This window comes from Nymphalis io, chromosome 25 (assembly GCF_905147045.1).
Source record: "Nymphalis io chromosome 25, ilAglIoxx1.1, whole genome shotgun sequence".
Lineage (NCBI taxonomy): Eukaryota > Metazoa > Arthropoda > Insecta > Lepidoptera > Nymphalidae > Nymphalis > Nymphalis io.
Window position 1 is genome coordinate 6,998,044 of NC_065912.1, and position 22,433 is coordinate 7,020,476.

Consider the following 22,433-nt stretch of genomic DNA (forward strand, 5'->3'; position numbering starts at 1 on the left):
GTTGGTCAAATAAAATCAACCCGTGTAAAATTAACTCCTATTTCATTAACTTACCCGTATCGTCGTAAATAATAAGAGATGGTTCAGCGTCTTTTAAGATGTGTGATATTCTTCCTTGAGGGAAACTTGGCTCCATCGGCACATAGGAGGCCCCCGCCTTCCATATCGCCAGAAGTGCTATAACGGTACTGAAAGCAACATTTTCTCTTTATTTATGTGATAAATCAAGCATTTATGTGTGTGGTGTTTCAGATTAAAATTTTGCGTTAAATAGTATATTTATTGATAGTTATAATGGTCTTTAACTTTAACTCTGCTATGCTAAGTTTTTTTTATGTTATAGGTTAGCGGACAGGATAATAGGCCACCTCATGGTAAATGGTCATCACTGCTTATAGACATTGGTGATGTAAAAAATATTAGCCGTACCTTACATTGCCAATTTGCCACCAACCTTGGGAACTATGATGTTATGTCCCTCGTGCCAAAGTTAAACTGGCTCACTCACCCTTAAAACCGGAACACAAACACACTAAATATTGCTGTTTGGCGGTAGAATATATGATGTGTGGGTGGTAACTAGTCAGACGTTTTCGTACAAAGCCCTACCATAAAGTGAATGCATATTTTATTTTAATAAAATGCTTATTAATTTACTTCGGATTTAATTGTTCATTAATAACTCACTTGTGTGTGGGTTGCATGCATACAGCGATCACATAGTCTTGATCCCTGTTGGGACCGGTAGGACGCGCATGGGCAGCGATCGCACGCGCCATGGCATTTGTACGCCCTTCTAGTTCCGCGTAGCTCATGCGTACATTGCATGTTTCATCTGCATAAGAAATATTTTAAATTCTAAATAAGTTTTCTTACTCACGAAGTATATTTTAATCAAAGTTTGGTGACATTAAAAAAATTATAATCTCATCCCATTTATATTTACTAATGAAAAACATGGTTAGGAAACCGGCCTGGAGTTAGGAGAAATTCTGACGCAACTATAAACACGCTGATGAGAAAGTCCCAATAATCCAAAAAATCATCATCTCAATAAGGTTATAGAGTACTTTATTCAGCAGTACGTTACTTTGTTTTTAGGACGCATCACAGTACCACCTTTGTAGCACCATAATCTACTAAATACTCCATAAACATTAAAGAAAGCAATACACTGAAATCTTTTAAATTTGTTTATCGTAAACACAAATGTGTTGTTTATCGATTTGAAAATTATGCTGTTACAAAATTTAATTGCTTAATAAGCTCTGTATGCCCTATGACCACTAACCATAGTAAATGAGAGCTGTCCTCTCAGCGCCACCCATATGCTCAAGATGCTTGGTGAGCGGCGCCGCAGGTAGCGGGACCCGTTTGCCCGTCACCACAGACACTCGTGGCAGAGAACCCATTGTTTACCTGTAAGAAAAAAAAACGAACGGTTAATTGATATTAAAATAAGAGCAAAATTGACCAATAGGGGTTGCAATTTTACTTAATTTTATACGATCTTAACGTAATCGTTTGCACGGAATCCAATCACAATTACCTAAATGACGTAAATGACGTAAACGCTTATTAATAATTAATAATACTTAATTAAGTAGATTGATAAATAGTGAATTATAAAGTAAATTATGTAGATTTATAAATAAATTTAGATTATAAATAAAAATGAATGCGACTTTTTTATATATTTCAGGACACGCTAGGGACGTGATTTAATTTTTTTTTTTTCTAAAGATCTTGACAGCCATATAAATTGGCCCGTTAAAATTCTATCTAAAATATTAGCAGCCATGAGGTAAGCATTGGCGCTCTGCAAATTACCTAAGTTATTTCCTTATATAGATTTAATTGATGATGTAAAAAATGAACAAAAATTTAATTTTGATATAAGAATTTCAAATAGTCCAGTGATTATTGCATAACGTAAAGAGACAAAAGATAATAATAATCGTTTATTATTTAAGACCAGCTTATCCGCGTGGTTTCACCCGCGTGATGTTCCCGCTCTACGAGCTGCTTTCAAGAATTGAGCTACCAAATTAAAAAACCAACCATTAGTGTTAAGATTAGCGCTTTCAAACAGACAAACACTTCATATAATTAAAGATTTAATAATTACTTACATGAAGTGCAAAAAACGTTTTGTTATAATTACAATTATCTATAAACACGAAATTTAATATTGACAAATTGTCTAATAATAAAGCAAAACGTACTTTACCAAATTGAATTATTGAATTAATCGTAGTTAAACACGTATTAGCGTTGAAGCTATTGAGCATAAATATACTTCAAGCGAACCGATAATACCGTGAGAACCAGATGAACTTTTTAAGTTACATTTCTTTGGGCCCGATAGGAGGTTTCCGGGCCGGACTTGAGTGCAAGATTTTTAATTTAACGTGTCTGATGTAAAAGGCTTCATTTTTTAAATAAATAATAAATATATTACACTTCTTTGCCTATGGGCTTCGCCGCGTTATTATTCAAAATTGCTAGACATTAATTTCCATAACTGTTTCTTCAAAAATAAAGGATTTTCATACAAACTTTAAACCCCTTAATTATAATACCTTAGGGATTTAATTTTTAAAAATCCTTCCTTAGTGCTAACCTACTGTTTAAAAGGAACCCGTATGCATTTAGTTATCCTATTATTTTATATATAGGCCAAATCTTTTACTTACATTTAAAATTGAGAAAATATATAATACGTCTACTTTGCTCTTGTGCCGTGAATAGAATAAGTGGATCTTACCCGAAGATCACGAACAGTTTGAAATGTTCTCACGAGAATAATTCGTATTTTATAATTCATATCGAGAACGATGGTAAAGGAAAACATCGTAAGGAAACCCGCGTGTGTCTTATAAAATTATGACAGATGGAGAACCCGCTGTGAAATAAGTTTAACCATTATCCTCAATTAATCATAATTTTTAACTCAATACACAAAAAAAGACACACACACTTACATTACACTTGCTTATTGTTTGTAATGAAAATGTGATTTAAACATGTCTATGTATCTATTTATTTGATTCAGATTTTTTTTTTATAAAAAATATGTCTAACTATAAGAATTATTAGCATAAGCAGTTTTCAAAAACATCTTCGTCAATTTTATAAAATTATATTTTTGTTTATATTGAACAAATGATAAATAAATGTGTTGACGAATTGGAGGGCGTTAATAGCTACGAGGGATGGATGCGGACTGCCCAAGATCGGGATGGTTGGCGTTCTATGGGGGAGGCTTTCGTCCAGCAGTGGACGGCAAAAGGCTGAAAAAAAAAATAGCTACGACACAGTTTAATACTATTGTAGTTACTAACGTATACGTTATTTGTGATACGTTTTAATTGTTCGAAATAAATAAATACAATAAAAAGAAATTGTCAAGATAGCATCGGTTAAAAAATAAAATACCTGACAGAAGGAAAGAAGCGGCGCAACACCTTTGCTATTTAGTAAATCCTGGAGACGAATAGAGAACGCCGTTGCACAGCAATGAGTTATATACATATTTAATTACATAATATTTTAATCATCTCGGGGAACAGCAACTATAGTAATAATACTTTTATTACCACAGTTTATCGTATAAATTGTGTTTTTATTAAAATATTATACATTATTAACCTTGAAACAACATAAAGACATAGGTTACTGTTAAAGAAGAAAAACTGGTCCTATGCGGTCTTAGGTAGGTAACTTGAAAACCTGACTTAGTCGGGAATTTGACAAAAAGTATAAGCCAAGTGCAAATCGAATTCGCGACAGGGTTCTGTATAATTAACAACGAAATGAAAAAAAAAAATATACACGATTGTAAATTGAATATGATAAAGTTTAAAGACAATTTTTAAATTGAAGCCAAGGGTTTTCAGTGTAATAAGTAATCCATTATCAACGATTTTACATATTCAAATAGATGTGATGGTACCGTAGTAGATTCTCAATCTCCTATCCTAATCCCGTTCAATTATTTATCTAAAGTCATGTCGTCTGTTAATCCTTTTTTTCATGTTATCCTGGTCACTCTCATGATCTAAGTCCTTCTTTCATTTAAAGAAGAAGGTTTATTCCATCACGCTGCTCCAATGCGGGTCAGTGGTAGGACACAAATGCGATTGGGGGAGGAGTCAATTTTTCATTTGACACGTACCGGTTTCTTCAAAATGTTTCTCTTCGCCGCCGAGCACGATATTAATTATAAACTTATTAAGCAAATGTAAACTCAGTGGTGCTTACCCGGAGAAAACAGGAAGTTTTAGAACATATTCTTAAATCTCCCGACAGATATTCGGGAAAACGAAACAAACCCAAGAACTTTGATACTAACTACCATATATGACGTATATACTTATTAAGTACATTAAACTTGAATATAAGCGTTTTTTTTTTTAAATATATCGGTCTTTTAAAAAAGTTTTTTTACCGTCTGATATTGACATTGACAGATAACGAAATAAGATTAGAAATCGATGTTTAGGATTCTGTCCTGTCAACGAGGACATTGAACTCGGCAGTCTTGGGAGGGATAAGCCTTTTGACTTTTTTTTCATCCGAATATCAATTCGGCATTGTTAATTGTTTCATTTAAATTATATATTTATAAGGTATGGCAAGGTAGCTTCTAATAAGTATTTATTTAATAAAAATTACAATATACGAATATATAATAAGATATTGAAAGTCACTTTGCCAGATTTTCGATTTCGTTAAGATGCAGATAAAAAAAACACAAAATGTGCTTCGTTTTTATTATTATACAGTGTATTATGTCTGCCTCATCAGATATTATAAGTTAAATGTCAACTCCAAGTAAAAAGGTCAGATATGATATTCTTTTTTTTAATATATCGTATTTAAACCTAAATTTCTAATGTGTGATAATCATAATACTAGTGTTACAGGCATTAAGGGACATAACATCTTAGTTCCCAAGGTCAGTGGAGCATTGACCATGTAAGGGATTGTACCAAACTACGAGCGGTGGTGACCATTAACCAGTCTATCTACCTATTTTAAAAATACGAAGTTTTTGTTTATAAGAAAAGTTGTTCTCATATAGTTATATTTGTTTAATTAAATCAAACAAACGCATCGAATAACATGAACTTCAACGTGTTAACCACAAATAGGTTGTGAATTGAAGCGGTCAAGAGGTGTCATTTATATTAAGTTTTTTGTTACACAATTGCTTCGGAATACATTCTAATAACATATGTAGATAAATATCATTAGCAGAGATGGTTCAGCGGCAACGCGTGATTCTTTACCAAAGATTGCGCGTTTCAAAACCGGAAAAGCACCATTGAGCTGCTGTCATGTACTTTTTAGTGTGAAATGGCAAAGATTTGTAATGGAGAGGCATGGCGAATTAATCTCCATTCTCAATATTGTCTGTTAAGCTCACGCTTAAACCACTGATAATAATATACGCCAAAAAACAACATAGGATACCTAATGCTAACATTGTTCTCGAATGTAAACTCTGCCAGTAAGATTTACAGTAAACATTTCCACTAATTAAATTATAATATATCATGAAAATCAAGGAATAACTAAATTAATAATACTTACCTATATATATTTAAAAGATAAATAACTGACATAGCACGGATAGCATGAGCCCCAGAAAACATTGTATACGAGTTTCTTTTATACTGTAGCTAGCACTAAAAAAGGATATTCGATAAAGTTTAACCCCTAAGGTTATGATAAAAGGGGTGAATTTATGAAAAACCTTAATTTTTAAAGAAAGTTAACTAGGGAAAGTTAAATAGGGTTTCTAATGAAACAATTCAGAAGTACGACGCGAGTATAAACTATTTTAAGAAATTTCGCATTCAAATAAATTAATTTCGAATAAAGTTAATGACACGCATGACGACATTATTTTCTAAAATATTTACATGCTATATATTACATATTTATAACACTTACTTGTAGATTAGAATCGTAGATCGGGATTGAGCAATTATCTAGATTGTTTGACAATGGAACTCAACGCATACAAGACCCGCATATAAATACAACTGGCTTTACGATCAAAGTGCAGCTTGAATGTTAAAAATAAACAGCTTCATACAAACCAGTTTAACTTAATTGCAGTGCATCAAAATATTGTATTCAAGCAATATCGTTGGATGCTTTGTGTGGACTAACGTTTGAGCTGCAATGTATTTTATCTAAGCTACCCGTTATATGTAATATTCATAAAACGTGACCACAATATTTTTTTTATTTTGTTAAAAACTTATGTTACAAATTCCATATGTTAAAAAAATGTGTGTATATCTACCGGGTAGAAATAACTATAAATTTCAAGTCGATCGGAACTATAGTTTCCAACCAATACCTTTTTTTTTTTTTTTTTTATATCGCCGGGAGGGCAAATGACTCCACTCCACCTGATGGTAAGCGGTAGTAGAGTCCAAACGCGACGACGGCCAGTACAGACGGGAAAAACGTTCTGCACTAGCCGCCTTCGCCTTGCCGGCCCGCAAGATGCCTCTTCACGCCTCGTTTGAAGGAACCCGGGTTGTAAGAGGAGGGGAATACGTGAGCTGGTAAGGAATTCCATTTTTTGGAAGTGCGACAAAGAAAGGAGTTGCCAAATTTCTTTGTTCGCGATGGAATTGATGTCACAGTTAGGCGGTGACATCGAGAACCAGCTCGCGTGGACTTAAGAAGGAAGGGGGAAGCAGGAATTAGAGAGAATAATTCCTCAGAGCACTCGCCGTGATACAGTCGATAGAAAGCGCTCAGTGCTGCTATCTCACGACGCAATTGTAAAGGTTCAAGGGTGTTTGTGACCTTTACGTCGCCAATAATGCGTACGGCACGTCGCTGCAACCGGTCCAAGGCCTCAAGTAGGTACTTAGCGGAGCCATCCCAAAGGTGCGAGCAATATTCCACGCAAGACCGTACCTGTGTTTTGTACAGCAGGCACAGTTGTTGTGGCGTGAAAAAGCGCCGCACCTTGTTCAGAACTCCGAGTTTCCGTGAAGCTGTTTTTATAACAGCCTCGATGTAATCCCTTGGACTAAGGTCGCAGCGAACGTCAATCCCCAGCATGGCGATTTTGCTTTGCATCACCAGCGGAGTACCACAGAGCGAGGGAAGAGGGGAAAATGTTGACTTTTTCGCCGTGAGAGCGCATACCTGTGTTTTCTTGGCATTAAACTCAACAAGATTATCAGAGCCCCATTTGGCGATGAGATCTAACGTCCTATCGAGTTCAATGACAAGATTCTCCCGCCTCTCCTCAGTTTCCGCCCGCCCAGCCACTGCGCGTCCGTGGTATCCACCATGCACTGTACTATCATCTGCATAGCAATGTATGTTCCCAAGGGAGAGCATATCATTGATATGCAAAAGAAAGAGTGTGGGAGATAGCACAGATCCCTGGGGGACCCCAGCATTTACTACATAGAATTGTGAAGCGCAACCATCAACTAAAACACGAAGGCTACGCTTGTGTAGGAAGCTGGCAATCCAGGTGCATAGCTGAGCAGGCAGACCATATGCCGGTAGCTTGGAGAGAAGACTTCTGTGCCAGACCCTGTCGAAAGCCTTGGAGATATCGAGGCTGACAGCCAACGATTCTCCATGCTTGTCGATAGCTTCACCCCAGAGGTGTGTTACGTACGCTAGAGGATCACCTGTGGACCGTTTTGGTCGAAACCCGTACTGACGATCATTAATTAGACAGTGATCCTCTAGGTAATGGATCAGTTGGTTGTTTAAAATCCGTTCCATCACCTTACAAAGTACCGATCCCCTTTTTTGGGAACCGCTTGCACATTAGCTCTTCTCCAAGCCTCCGGCACACTTCCCGAAGAGAGAGAAAGTTGGAACAGGCGCGTTAACACAGGAGACAGCTCCGCTGCGCACTTCTTCAGCACTATGGCTGGTATTCCATCGGGACCGCTAGCTTTCCGTACATCAAGTGATTGCAGCTCCGCACGCACATCACGTTGCCTGATTTTAATGTCAGGCATCGTATGGCCACATGCAGGTATTGTAGGTGGCAGTGCACTACAATCATCGATGACGGAATTGTCGGCAAAGAGTTTAGCCAGGAGATCAGCTTGCTCTTGCGGACTGTGAGCTAGCGATCCGACCGGATTTCTGAGCGGTGGCAGCGAAGGTTGGCAGAAATTGTTTTGCACAGACTTGGTCAGACGCCAGAAGCTACGGGAGCCCCTAGGATGCGAAACAAGGTCATGACCAATCTGTACAATGCGCTGTGCATCCGCTCTCGTGTATGCCTTTCTACAGGATTTGGAATTTTTATTATAGTTTGCTTTCAGTGAGTCAATGTTAGATGCCCCGCTAATGCAGCCGTTGATCCACTTGCGATATGCCGCCTGCTTAGCTGATACAGCATCGGCACATTCACGAGTGAACCAACGGTTACGCGTACTCCCACTGACGAGATCTGAGCTAGGAATGTAGTATTCCATTCCCAGCATGATCTCGCCAGCAACAGCAGCGGCACTAGCTGTCGGGTCATTCCCACTGAAGCAACGTTCCTTCCAAGGGACCGACGCATAGTAATCGCGCATACCGTACCAATCCGCCGACTTATAGTGCCAAACACGACGTTTGCATACCGCTAGTGGCGGCAGCTTGGCCTGTGGCACTCTGGTAGAAATAAGGCTGTGATCCGAAGAGCCAAGAGGAGCCTGAACCACAACCTGATATTCCACCGGGTGAGAAGTCAGCAGAAGGTCCAGTAGAGAAGGTGCTTGCCCATCAATGTCTGGGATCCTGGTGGGCTGATCAACCAGTTGGGTCAAGTCATGTGTGAGAGCAAAAGCATGAGCAGTCCTTCCAGCATGGTCAGTTTTGAGGGATTTCAACCAGGATTCGTGGTGAGCATTAAAATCCCCCAAAAACACCAATTCCGCGTTAGGAAATTGCTCTTGCGCAGCATCTGCCACCCGACTAAGATGGTCAAATAGTCGGCTTGTCTCCAAGTCACCATTGTGGGATCTGTAGAGGCACACGTAGACTCGGCTCTGACGAACCAGGTCCACACGTACCACCAACATGGAGAAGGAGGGGTCCTCCAAGCAGCGCAGTCGGTGACAGCAAACATCCGTCCTGACGAACAAGCATACTCCGGCTTTCGCTTTGAAGGATTCTTCAAGCGTGTAGCCGGGATAATTAAGGTAGCTGGTATCGGCAGGACGGAGTATTTGTGTCTCCGTGAGAAACAACATTGCTGGCCGTGCTGTCTCGAGATGGTGGTGGACAGCGTTGAGGTTAGCGTGGAGTCCTCGGATGTTAGAGAACTCGACCTCAAACAGCGAGGGTATGGTGGGGGTGAGCACCGCTGTACGACCGTTATTTCTTTTTTGTTGCGCCATTTGGGAGAAATTAAATGGAAAAGAGACGTGAAGCGAGCGATGTATTGCCACGATAGGGATGGGCAAAGTGTGGAGGCGTGTTTCCCCAAGTGGTTGCCAAAAGGAAAAATACACTGACCCGCCGGACGGAAGGGCCCCCGAACCCCCCCGGAAGTGGCCGCCGGGACACCACCTACCGGTCACCAACCGGCACGACGGTCCACCCCAAGATTATGCGTGGCCTGGTGGGGCAGCCTCACGAGCTGGTTAGGCACGCTCGGGCCCCTGTACTATGCCACGGGCGGCCAGCGGAACAGCCGTTTCTTCGGGTCTCCCTGACCGGCAGGTCAATACAGTTTCCCCCGGCATTGGTTCAACAGCCGTCTCCAACCGGACCAACACCCATCGCGGCAATACTCGCTCGGGCTCTGGCTGTACGCTGGCTGACCTCGAAACGCGGCTGCAAGCCACTTCACGAGTTTTTCACCATGCGTACGGTGGTAACAAGCCAGGCGGATGTTAGCATCCTACCACCAGATGAGCAGATGGTCGCTCAGATATCCCTTAGTCGCCTCTTACGACACCCATGGGAAAGAGAGGGGCAGTGAAATGTATTCTTTCTCCGTCACTGCACGGATAATATACCTCGGGATCTAGAGCCTTATAAGCTAGTCACTGGACCATAAGGCAGTAAAAATGCTAGTTAATATGAGTAATCTTTACCGCAACGGGATAGCAGCAGTTTCATTGAAATAATTAAATAAGTACGTTCTAGCGTAAACAATTATCATCATAAATATTTCATATCTATACTCATATATCACTATGAGCGATTTGTTTCCATAACAGAGGATAATAGCTTAATGTAAGTAATTAGAATTGATCGATACAAAACGATCATATTATATCTGTATTTCTAAGGTGAAGTATGAAGTCTTTTTTTAAATATAGATAAGATACTATTTTTAAGTTTTTTTTTTTTAATTTAGCAATTATTTTGATAGAAGAACAATAATAAAAATGGACTTTTCTTTCTGTTTCTCTTTCTCTTAAATAATTCAAGTAAAAGTATTTAAGTTACATTATTTAGTTCTTAATTTTTAAATAATTTTTCATATTTATGTTTTTAATCCTTACCATAATAATTAACAATGTACGCATTACGCCTACTTTACATTGTCAATGTGTTGCCAACCATAAACATCTAAGTTGCCGTGTCCTTTTTATATAATTGAAAACGTAATGACCATGATGAAAACTTTTTAAAAAAAATACAAGTACTAATGGTTTAATTATTTTATTTTTAAGGGAAACAAACAGTACAATAAACCTTCATAACTAACTGTTCATAATGGAATGATAACCAATAAACGTTTCCACTAATTTTTAACATTACAATTAAATTTTAAGCAATCTTACCGTGTAAAAAACACAGTAACGCTGGTGGTTGTGGCGGGCTCTCATCGTTTATGAAAAAGTTAATTATTCTTCGTTTAAAAACTTAATTGTACTTTACTTTTTCTACCTGTTTTTTACGTAAATTGTAAATTTTGTTATGTATTTTTTAAATAAACTTATAAACGTCCCTACATATATTAAAATAAAACTTATCATCTTCATCTTCAGTTCTTGTTAAATTAATTTCAAGCAAATTTAAAACATTGTTCCATTGTTTGTATTGTTACAATAGTGGTTACGTGTAAGGCCGCAGACCGGAGGTCCTGGATTTAAATCCTAGGTCGGGCTAGTAAAAAGTTCGAGTTTTTTTGTCGAAAATTCTCAGTAGCAGCCCATAGTCTGGAAGTTGGAAGTGTATACACTCCCGTGCCTCGGAATGCCGTTGGTCCTGCGCCTGAACTATTTCTAGGCGTGTCGGATTGCCGTCCCCTCGGGTTTAATTCAATCTTTTTAGAGTTTGGGAATAGAGAGTGCACCTGTGTTTGCGCACATAGTTGTGCACTACAAAATCTCCTACGCAGTTGGGTAATCTCTTTTGAGCTTGGCCGCCGTGGCCGAAATCGGCCTGGAGGGCATTATATATTGTATATGTGTTGGGTATATTTTATGTACAACTGTTCCATCCAAATGAATAAATACGTTACGGGGTGACATAGTCAATCTGATGACTAAACTCCCAGATAAAATAAAGGAAAAAAAAATAAATAAATACGCCAACAGCAATTAAAGATTAAAATATTGTGAAAGATAAAAAAAAACTCAACGATTACATTCAAAAGAGTAATGAGTGCGATATTATTTTAAATTTAATATTTTCAAATGCTTTAATTCTCTACTCGTCATCTAATTTTTGTCGTTTTTTGTTTTAGCCATTACCTACTGTTTCTTTTTTTTACATTTTTGGAATATCAGATTTTATTTGAAACGCATACAAGCGTATGCTTCTTACAATGTGTCTCCAAACAGTCTTTAAGATTATTTCCTTTCGCCTGTAACACTGTTGTATGGCGTGTTAATGGTCGTACGATACAATTTTAGACATTTAAATAAATCAAGGTCGTTATTAGATCGAAGCGACTGCCTTTATGGACGAAACAGACTTTTATCCTCAGTATGATATTTTTTAAAGGAGTGACAATTCATTTTAGGTAAAAAGGAAAAAATACATGTTTAAAAACGTTACATTTAAAAAAACTCGTTAAAGATTACATTTCAATCAATTTAGCACACCTTAAAGTTTTATTTGAATACGAAAATTTTGTTTTACATTCTAACTTCAAAAGGGAGAGGATGTATTAGCCCAGCAGTGGGACATTAACAGTCTGTTACAAACTGTTACTTGTAATATTAATAAACATTCTAACAATAAATCCTTAAGCCCTAAGCTTTGTTCATAACTTGTAATTAATGCGGACACACCTAGCCATTATTTTATGTAAAGATGGGAATAAAATCTGATGCAATAAACAAGTATATAGCAATCATTTACTTGGTTATGTTGTGAGATTATAAATTGAATTAAACATGAGGGTACGTTTTTTATTAATTACTTTATGTTAAATGGCTTTTTGCTGTAAGAGCAGATATTGAAGCGTTCTTAATTAGAATTTTATTTTAGTTCTTTGTTTAAAATTTGCACACGTCTTCAACTGATAAGGTTCTTAAACTTATAGTTTGTGAACGGTTCGTTGGTTTCAAATCATTAATATTAAATATTTGTGCTCGATGTAAATGGGGAGATTGAACTTCATTTGTTATTTTTTATTGATTTAAATTAAATATGGCCACCTGAGTGGTACCGAAAATTGATTCTTGCAAAATAGTGGAATAAGATTCGTGCCTTCTCCTTATAGTGTCTCTGCCGAATGTGATATTTTTATGCTTTTATTTTACCTTACACTATATTAAGCGCGTTAGATATGACCGAAGTGTAGACCAATTTCCAAACAATCAATCAATCAATCAATCAACAGCCAATCATTGTCCACTGCTGAACATAGGCCTCTCCCAAGGTGCGCCAAAGCTCCCTGTCCTCCACCTTCCGCATCCAGTTGGTGCCCGCTACCTTTTTAAGGTCATCGGTCCACCTGGCTGGAGGGCGCCCTACGCTGTGCTTGCCGATTCGCGGTCTCCACTCTAAGACTCGTCTGGTCCAACGGCCATCGGTCCTACGACATACGTGACCAGCCCACTGCCACTTCAGCCTGCTAATTTCGCAAGCTATGTCGGTGACTCCGGTTCTTTTCCGGATAATCTCATGGACCAATTTAATAAAAGAAAAATAAAAAATGTATCTTAATCCAATCCAAATAGGAATTTGATATCGTGGGTCGATAAAATCTCAAATACACCATTTTTTTCTATTCATTATAATAACCTTGAGACTGAAAAGACGAGACCGACAAAATTAAAAAGCCATATATTTACTAGCCTTCAGAAAATAATAATTATCAATATATTTTATATACGTAACTAATCCCTTCATTAAGGCAGACTCGGCTAAGCACTTCCTTATATGACTTAGATAATAAAAAGCTTTATTCGTATATAATTAAATGTATTTTGTTCTTACCGAGATGGCTCAGTGGCTAGAATACGTAAACCTTGATCGAAGATCGCGAACTCAAATCTGGGCAAGTTATAGTGAATTTTCACGAGTTGTATTGCAAACGAGTCTGTAAATGTCCCACTACTGGGCTAAGGTGTCTCCTTTTTGAGGGGAATGTTTGAATCTTACTCCAAGTTGCTCCATAGTAGGTTTTCTTACGATGTTATACCGTTGAAAACGAGATGAATTATAAACAAATGAATACTCAGACGTTTGCCTGGATCTAATCCTCCAAGTTACTAGGTAATATATACAGTAAAAATATACATATTTTGGAATTTTAAAGCAATCATTGCTTAATATATATACCGAGAAGGTTTTATGATCAATAATAATCAATATTATATACTTAATTTAATTTTAAATACCTACAAATTAAATAGCACCTCTCTAACTATCAATTTTAATAACAAACAATTATTTATATAATTTCTAGTGCTATTTACTAAATAACACACGACTTCGTTCTAGTAAGAAATTGACAACTAAAACTAACGAAATATATGTCATTATGTAAAATTATAAGTCCAAATGAACTGAAAACATACACAATCTCAGTTAGCAGAAATAATAATTGCGTTTACGTAATTTTATTTTATAAACAGCCATTTTCATTAGAGGTCGTTTCGATTACGGTGCACCGGTGGCAATCTGGTATAATTGTAGGGAATGCTTCGTAGAATAAAGCAAAATGGTTTTAATTCACGCGACCGATAGACACAATTTCGTCATTTAGGTAATCGAGTTCTTTAATTTCTCACGACATTTTTTTTTCTTTTAAATCGTTTTCAGCGATTTAGATAAACATCTTTGGAGTTAATTAAGCAATTATATATTTTTTTATGCCAATGTAGTTCATTTGTTATTTTTTTATATTAAACATATGTGGTGTTTACGTCATTTTTGTCATCGTCGAAATTACTTAACTGAGTTACAAATATTTTGTTTCTTTTATCGGTTTGTAGTTCGGTATTGTATGTGACTGAATATTTTATTACCAGACAGCACATTCAAAATTGTTGGATTGCAATTTTTTTTTCTTAATGAGAGTCTCAATTCAAAGTATATCTTGGATATGGATGGATCGCCATTCTAAGGTTATAGTGAAAAATCTCCTTAGTAGTCGGCATTTTTTTTATAGAATAGGAAGGCGGACGAGCATATGGGCCACCTGATGTTAAGTGGTTACCAAACGCCCTTAGACATTGGCATTGTAAGGAATGTCAACCATCGCTTACAAAGCCAATGCGCCACCAACCTTGGGAACTAAAATTTTATGTCCCTTGTGCCTGTAATTACACTGGCTTACCCTTCAAACGGGAACGCAACAATACCAAGTACTGCTGTTTTGCTGTCAAGTAAACTTTATAAAACGTCAACTTGGAAGATTGGTAGTGTTTTACTTTACACCGTAGATAAATATTCCCGCTCTTATAAATATATGTGATTTTAATTCGTTCGTTGATTTATATATGTTGATAATTTTTTAGTTTCCTTCTTGTACTTGTTATATGTTTTGATCTTTCATGGCTCATTTATTTATTGTAATATTAATTAATTGTATACAATGTTTATGAATTTGTAAACCGATTTTCATACTATTTAATAACTGTTTTAATATTAAACTAATTACCTAAGTAATACCTATTTTACTTAGTAAACAACGAAATAAATCTACTTTTTGTGCGGCTGGTAGTTTTGTTTTTATTCTATCAATTGGTGTCCTACAAATCATATTTAATGAATTCAATATTATTTAAAATAAATGTTACAATGGTATTAAAAGCGTAATCGTTTTCAAACTCAATGAATTTTCTCACCAAAGAATCATTATCATCAGTGGGATGTTATTATCATTATTACGAACAATGTTCTATTGAATTATAATTTAAATTATGTTATGTAATTGATTGCTGAACCTGAGTCAATGAATCAATTGTACTGATTTAATTACAATTGTCCACGCTTCGAATGAATTCCTAGATAATTTTAGCCGGAGAGAACTTTAGTCTATAATAATACTACGTTGTTGTTTGTCATTTAAATATTACATAATTTACTTTTTAAGAATAATCGGAGAGTGATTATTACAAATACATAAGTTGGTACAATATTGTCAAGGCCGAAAAAGTAAGCGATTGCTGGAGTTTCTGAGTTGAGTGACTAGTTCAATAATACGAGTCAGGCATTTGCCGTTTCCGGCGAGGCGAATATATTGCGTTCCTCAAAAAAAGTATAAAGGAAGTAAAATTCTATAGATTTTTTATATTCACCTCAGTTTACGCGAAGGTAACTCAATAGTGCAACCTAGAGACAGTCGTTTAAGAAGCCCAAATTCAAAGACGAGTAACAAAATTTAGAAAACAAAAAAAGGAGACGTACGTTCTTCCCGGTAGCGTCTTATTTTCGCAAATGAAATTAAACGTCAAAAAAAATATTAGTGTTTTTTTTTTAAATTCTATTTAGAGTTTTGTATGCCTAGACCGTAAATGTAAAATATAACGTATTCTTTTTTCGAAATTTGAATATTTCTTTGCATGTATGAGAATTTTTTTTTAATTTGTGTACAGTACAGTAACAGCCTGTTAATGTCCCACTGCTGGGCTATGGCCTCCTCTCCCTTTTGAGGAGAAGGTTTTAGAGCTTATTCCACCACGCTGCGGGTTAGTAGAATACATATGTGAAATAATTTCAATGAAATTAGACACATGCTGGTTTACTCACGATGTTTTCCTTCACCGTCAAGCACGAGATGAATTATAATGACAAATTAAGCACATGAAAATTCAGTGGTGCTTGCCCGGGTTCAAACCCACGATCATCGGTTAAGATTCACGCGTTCTAACCACTAGGCCATCTTGGCTACTTAATCATTTAATTTGTGTAAAATTATAAATTTAAACTGAAAATGATAAGCAGTTAAATCGTTTAAAAAACTTGGCGTTATATATAACAAGTGTAGGCCAAAAACATTTATTTTTTATGCAATAACAGTTATTCTAGTGTACATCTAATAAAGTCGACTTCACTTTACTTAACGTTTTCTTAACATAATATAAATGGATCAAACGGGCTGCACAATTGAATATCTCATGTACTATATAATTGCCATATTACATAACGTTTTATAGTCGACGTTCATAGTGCGTTGTCCTAGGTTAGTTTTGAACACGTGAATGTGCGGAAACCTGTTTGAACAATTCGCTTTTATTGACATTAGAACGCAATGATAATTTATGATTTAATGTTAAACGGAACTTTTATTACTTTAGTGCGCATTAAATATAAAAAGCCTGTGACAAGTGAGTAAGTGAAGTGATATTTGTTTTGTTTTTTTTTTAATTAATTTAATTGAAATTTATTCAAAAAAATTTAATTTAAATAAACATAAAAAATATTGATTTTTGAACAATACTAATAAAATAATTTATTACACACCGAGACGCATTGAAAATTACCACGTGATTGATTTACATTATCCACCCAAGCCTTACGCTTTCTGGGTGGATACCACCCACTCATCGGATATTATACCGCTAAACACGAATACTTAATACCTAACTAAATAAATAACGTTTCGGTTTGAAGACTGAGTGAGCCATATATTCAGATAGTATAGCCATATGCCAAAGACATTTCCCAAGGTTGGTGGCGTATTGGCGATGTACGGAATGTCCTGCACTTGAGCTCTCTCCGGCCGTGTCGTATTGCCGTCCCATCGGATTATGAGAGTACGGAATAGAGTGCGTCTGTGTTTGTGCACACAATTGTGCACTATAATAATATGTCCTGCGCAGTTGGCTAATCTCTCTTGATATTGGCCGCCGTGACTGAAATCGGTCAGACATCCATCCATTTCATAAAAGAATGTATTTATAATAATCATCTCCCTGAAATTAACATCTTAGTCAATTAACGAACTTGATAAAAGTTGACAGATATCAATTATTAATATCATATCGTAAAATAGTGCATTGAATATTAATTACATATATACGATTACCAGACGTTTTGTTTTAACAGGACTGGTCCTCATTTTGAAAGCCAATCTTTTTCCTAGATACGTCATAAAAAAAAATCATAAAAGATCTTTGTAAGAAACTGGTCCACAGTTCTGGTGTCATAAAAGCTCGCACTTAGCCCAAAGGCTAAGTCTAACGGTGCAAAATGGCAATAGTGCCAGCGTCTTGGGTACAATGCCACAGGACAATCTTTTAGACGGCGTGTTTTTTCTATAAATTTGTAATGTGTATTTTGTTTCTTTTTTTTATTTTTATTTTGTATATTATAAAAATGGCTGTACTTAGTTTACTATTAAATGTAAAAATATAATAAATGAAAAATATTTAATAAATGTATAATTTGTACACCCCTACCATCCTATCTCTCTCTTCTACCAAAGGTTGCCTGGAAGAGATCGCTGTTTTAGCGATAAGGCCGCCTATTGTACATTTTTCTTTTCTTTGTTTTTGTTTTACTCCTATTATTTTTGTCTATATTGGTGTGCAATAAAGAGTATATAAAATATAAAATAAATAAATAAATATTTTAATAATGAATCTTCCGCACTAAGATAGTTGGTTATCGCTATACTGTAACCTGTTGATCAAAATTAATATGTTCATTTTGAATCCAAAATAAACGAGTAATTCAGTAGAGTTAAAAGGCGGTATTATTGCAAAAACTAACAACCTTTGTATAGAGATTTTTATAATAAAAAATCTTTATTCATAATTTCTTTCAAATAGCGACAGAAATGAAACATTCATGTTTAATTAATTGCTTAAACTATAGAAAATAGAAAGTATATAATTGGATGTTTTCAATGGCGCTTATGTGTTATAATAACATTACATAACATTTTGCTTGTATATAATACAAGACCATGAACTTCGGGCTTGTCACGTTAACAGCCTACATTTAAAGCGGATGAAATTGTAAATAACTGCTACTTATATGTATATACATACATATGTACTTATAAGATAATTTATTATTATTCTTTCTTCTCCGAAAAGCACTGCATCTTCCGATATAAATTTTATGTATGTAAAAAATAACGCCTCATTTATTAGTATTGAATAAGATAGATTATGGACGTCCTAAGATATATCTCGAAAGTGGCGACCCCTATATATTGACAACTGTGAATCGAATTACAATATTTTGTTTTGACTGAGTATTACAAATTGGGTTTAATATCTGTCACTTATCACATCAGTCCATATCAATTTAATAAATTAAGCCATCACAAATGAACAGTGCTCTTTCGAGTTTCGATAATCCGACATGATGTTTTCCTTAACCGCCGAGCATGAGATTAAATCAAGCACAAATTAAGCTCACGAAAAATCAACACTGCATGAATTGAACCAGCAATATTCGGTTACGATATACGTGTTCTAGCCACTGGGCCATTGACTACATCGTGTAATAAGAATAATTCAATTATCATATTAGACAACCGTAATATATAATTAGTATAACTGTTATTTATAGACATTGCATTTAAATAAATAATAATTGCAACAAATAATAATTCTAATTAAGTTACTCAATATTTATTTATTCAATAAATATATTAATAAAAGTACTGTTAAGTTCGTATTTTATAACTTTATCGTGCTATGATTTGATTTCCTTGAAGTAATTTTTAAGATGTAATCTAAAGAATATGAGGAATTTACTTTAATAAAAAATTACGGCATTACAAAGGTTGTTTTATTTTGACGAAAAGTAAATATTTCCTTTATGAAATCTTATAGTAATAGATTAGATACCTATAATATTAATAGCTTTAGTGGCGAGTGTTCATCCGCGCGAAGTCAGGACGGGCAACTAGCAGTAGACCGGCAAAAAATATCAAATAGATCTTGTAAACAATGTCAAAAGAATCAAGACTCTTTAATCATAGTATGATGTGATCATGAAAATTAAGTATTTCTTAAACTTGACCGAATTTTAAAATTTGTTTATTTTTTTTCTATAAAGTACACTGAACCATCGAAGCGTGTCGTTGTGCGCTTGCTCAATTTTTTTTTTCTTATATTTTTGTAGGCGAAGGTCGATCGCAATGGAGTGGGCTCCGTAAGCGATTATTGTTATTACATTAATTGTTATAACCGTTATAACTATAGCGATTGTTTGTATTAGAATAAATTATAATCTTCAATTGATTTCAATCAATAAGATTTTGTATTGTCCACATTTTATAAGTTTATTTATAACTTCATTATTTTTGTATACAATAATAGCTTTAATAATTTATACGAGATTTTTAATGCGAATATTGATTCCTAGTATTTTGAAATTACTACATTTTCACCAATTAACCTAATGCCAAGCAGTAACAGCTGCAGCAATACAAAGTATTGCTATGTTTCAGTTTAAAGGGTGAGTGAGCCAGTAGCACAACGCATGATTTGAAAAATGGTTTTAGATTTTTTTACTATGAAACTATCTTCAACTGATGGAAGCTTAAGAAAATAAAAAAAACAAAATAAATTTTTATCAATTGCGAAGATTACAGTAATTACAGGCACAAGGGACATAACATCTTAGTTCCCAAGGTTGGTGGCGCATTGGTGATGTAAGCGATGGTTAACATTTCTTACAATGCCAATGTCTATGGGCGTTGGTGACCACTTACCATCAGGTGGCCCATATGCTCGTCCGCCTTCCTATTCTATAACAAAAAGAAAGAAATGAGTCTATTACGCAGGTTTATATAAATATTTCGATTTGTTTAAAAGTGATATGCACATTTCCTGACGAAATTTTTCTTCATTACCAAACGATAAATGAGTTTTAAACACAACTTGTGAGCTTGCTTGAACTACATAACAACACAAACAGGGAAAGTTAAGAGATAATATAATTAAATAAGTACCTTAGTTTTAGTACCTCTTTACTTTAGTACTTTAGTTTTGTTTATTAATAAAAATTCGAAGAATCATTAAAACGCATACACATTGCACACGACGTTCGTTAATCTCTATGGATAAAATCTCTGACTTCTTGTACAGTCTCTCTTCAAGGTTATATTGTACCTCGGACGGTAGTATCGTGAAAGTGGCATCGCGTATTTCAAGAATTGTGCCTGATATTATGTATATTCACAACAATTTATTGATAAGCGACAAAATTATTTATTTTATGTAAGAGACGGATTCACTGAGGATCGGTCTGAGGATGAACATGTCCAAGACCAAAATCATGACTAATCGCCACATACGTGCACCTGACATAATCGTAGGTAAGGACACCGTACAGGTGGTCAGCGATTATATCTATCTTGGACATCGTTTATCATTTCATCGGAAATCTCAAATACAGGAGATCGAACGACGCATTGGATTATAGTGGGCGGCTTTTGGAAAGCTCGCAGATACGTTGACATTCAAACTCCCACAATACCTCAAGACCAAGGCGTTTAACCAATGTGTCTTGCCTATAGTCACTTACGGTGCCGAAACATGGACGCTTACTAACATAGCATGCACAAAATAAAAGTGGCACAAAGGGCGATGGAGCGTGCTAGGCTAAACATCTCCCTCGTTGATCTGTACCAAACGCGGAAATTCGACGAAAGACGAAAGTCGAAGATATTGGGAAGCGTATCACGAGGTTAAAGTGGAGATGGTCTGGACACTTGGCCAGACGAGAAGACGGAAGGTGGTCAGACGACTTTAGGAAAATGGCGGGTGCTCAATGGATGCGACTAGCACAGGACCGGGAGAATTGGCGCGCCTGTGAGGAGGCCTATGTCCAGCAGTGGATAAATGTGGGCTGAATATGATGAAGAGACGGTAAACGGGCTGGAGGCTCAGCTGATGGAAAATGACTACCATCACCCATAGACACCTGCAACACCGTTGTTGCAGTTGCGTTGCCAGCTTTTAAGTAGGCTCTCTCTTTTCTTTTTTATGCCATATCGGTTCGCCGGTGAAAGCTGTTCCACAGCAACTAGCTACACATATCTAACCAAGACCCCCAGCAATCGTTGATGTATTAAGATACATAATTTATAGTAAAGTAAGTTTACAGGTGTTAATGCTGAGCTAAGCCCTCCTCTCTCTTTGAAGAGTCGGTTTGGAGCAAATTTCACCACGCTGCTCCAATTCGGATATAGATTCTTCCGGGAAATCTTCGTTGAGAAATAGGTCCTTATGTTGCAGAATGTTCATTGAAAGACACATGCAGTTTTCCTTGCGATGTTTTCCTTCACCGCTGAACATGAGAATTTAAACACGAATTAAACACATGAAAATTCAGAGATGCTTGCCTGGGTTTGAACACGAAATCTTCGGTTAAGATTTACGTATACTTACCATTGGTCCGTCGCGGCTTTTTTCTCTTACCCCTAGTACACATAATTTCCGCTATAATCTTTGTTCTGTGAGACAAACGTAGTGCGCATTTCACGCTCGTTGAACTGACCGACTGACTGACTATTACTTATTTATTACTTAGTTTTGATATTTGCGATGTGTTGTGCTTATATTTAAAAAGGTTGCTTGATACTTTGTTTTTTTATAATGATTTCCTAGTAAAAATACTGAAATTAAATGTTTTTGTTTGTTTCAAAAAGAAAATACAAGGTCAGTAAACGTATTTTATATTAACGTGGGTATAATGTTTTGTTACTGTTTTAAGCCTTTGGACTTTCATTTAAGGGTTTATTATAGTCGTTATTGTAAGGCCAAATGACGAATCTCGACGTTACAAGTCACAAGAGTTCGTTAAAGATGCTAATCTGATACTAACATTTTCAATTAAGTCAAATACAAATATTCATTTGTTTTTTCTTGCAAATAATGTCAAATAAATTTACTCTGATAAGTTTTCTTATTAAATTAACTTCATTATTGATTTTCTGGGACTGTCCCACTTTCTTTATTACATATTTAGTTGTTTTTATTTTTGAAGAGCTAACGATGTGATGAATATGTTGGTACAGCGTTCAACGCTTATCAGGATAATTGGCCACTTAG

At 35.8% G+C, this 22,433-nt stretch overlaps 1 protein-coding gene across 2 annotated transcripts in view; it reads right to left on the minus strand.

Moving 5' to 3' along the window:
• Positions 1-22,433, minus strand: part of LOC126778097 (plipastatin synthase subunit B) — a 67,613-nt gene that overhangs the window by 16,420 nt on the left and 28,760 nt on the right. The window contains exons 1-4 of one of the 2 annotated variants that reach the window (XM_050501475.1): positions 3,439-3,463; positions 1,292-1,419; positions 688-835; positions 55-188 (exon numbers count right to left, since the gene is read on the minus strand). In XM_050501475.1, coding sequence (XP_050357432.1) covers positions 55-188; positions 688-835; positions 1,292-1,412 — 403 coding nt within the window. In that variant the 5' untranslated portion in view covers positions 1,413-1,419; positions 3,439-3,463. Of the gene's footprint in view, positions 1-54; positions 189-687; positions 836-1,291; positions 1,420-3,438; positions 3,464-22,433 lie in introns of those variants that run through there. The other variant, XM_050501474.1, reaches the window with a different exon arrangement.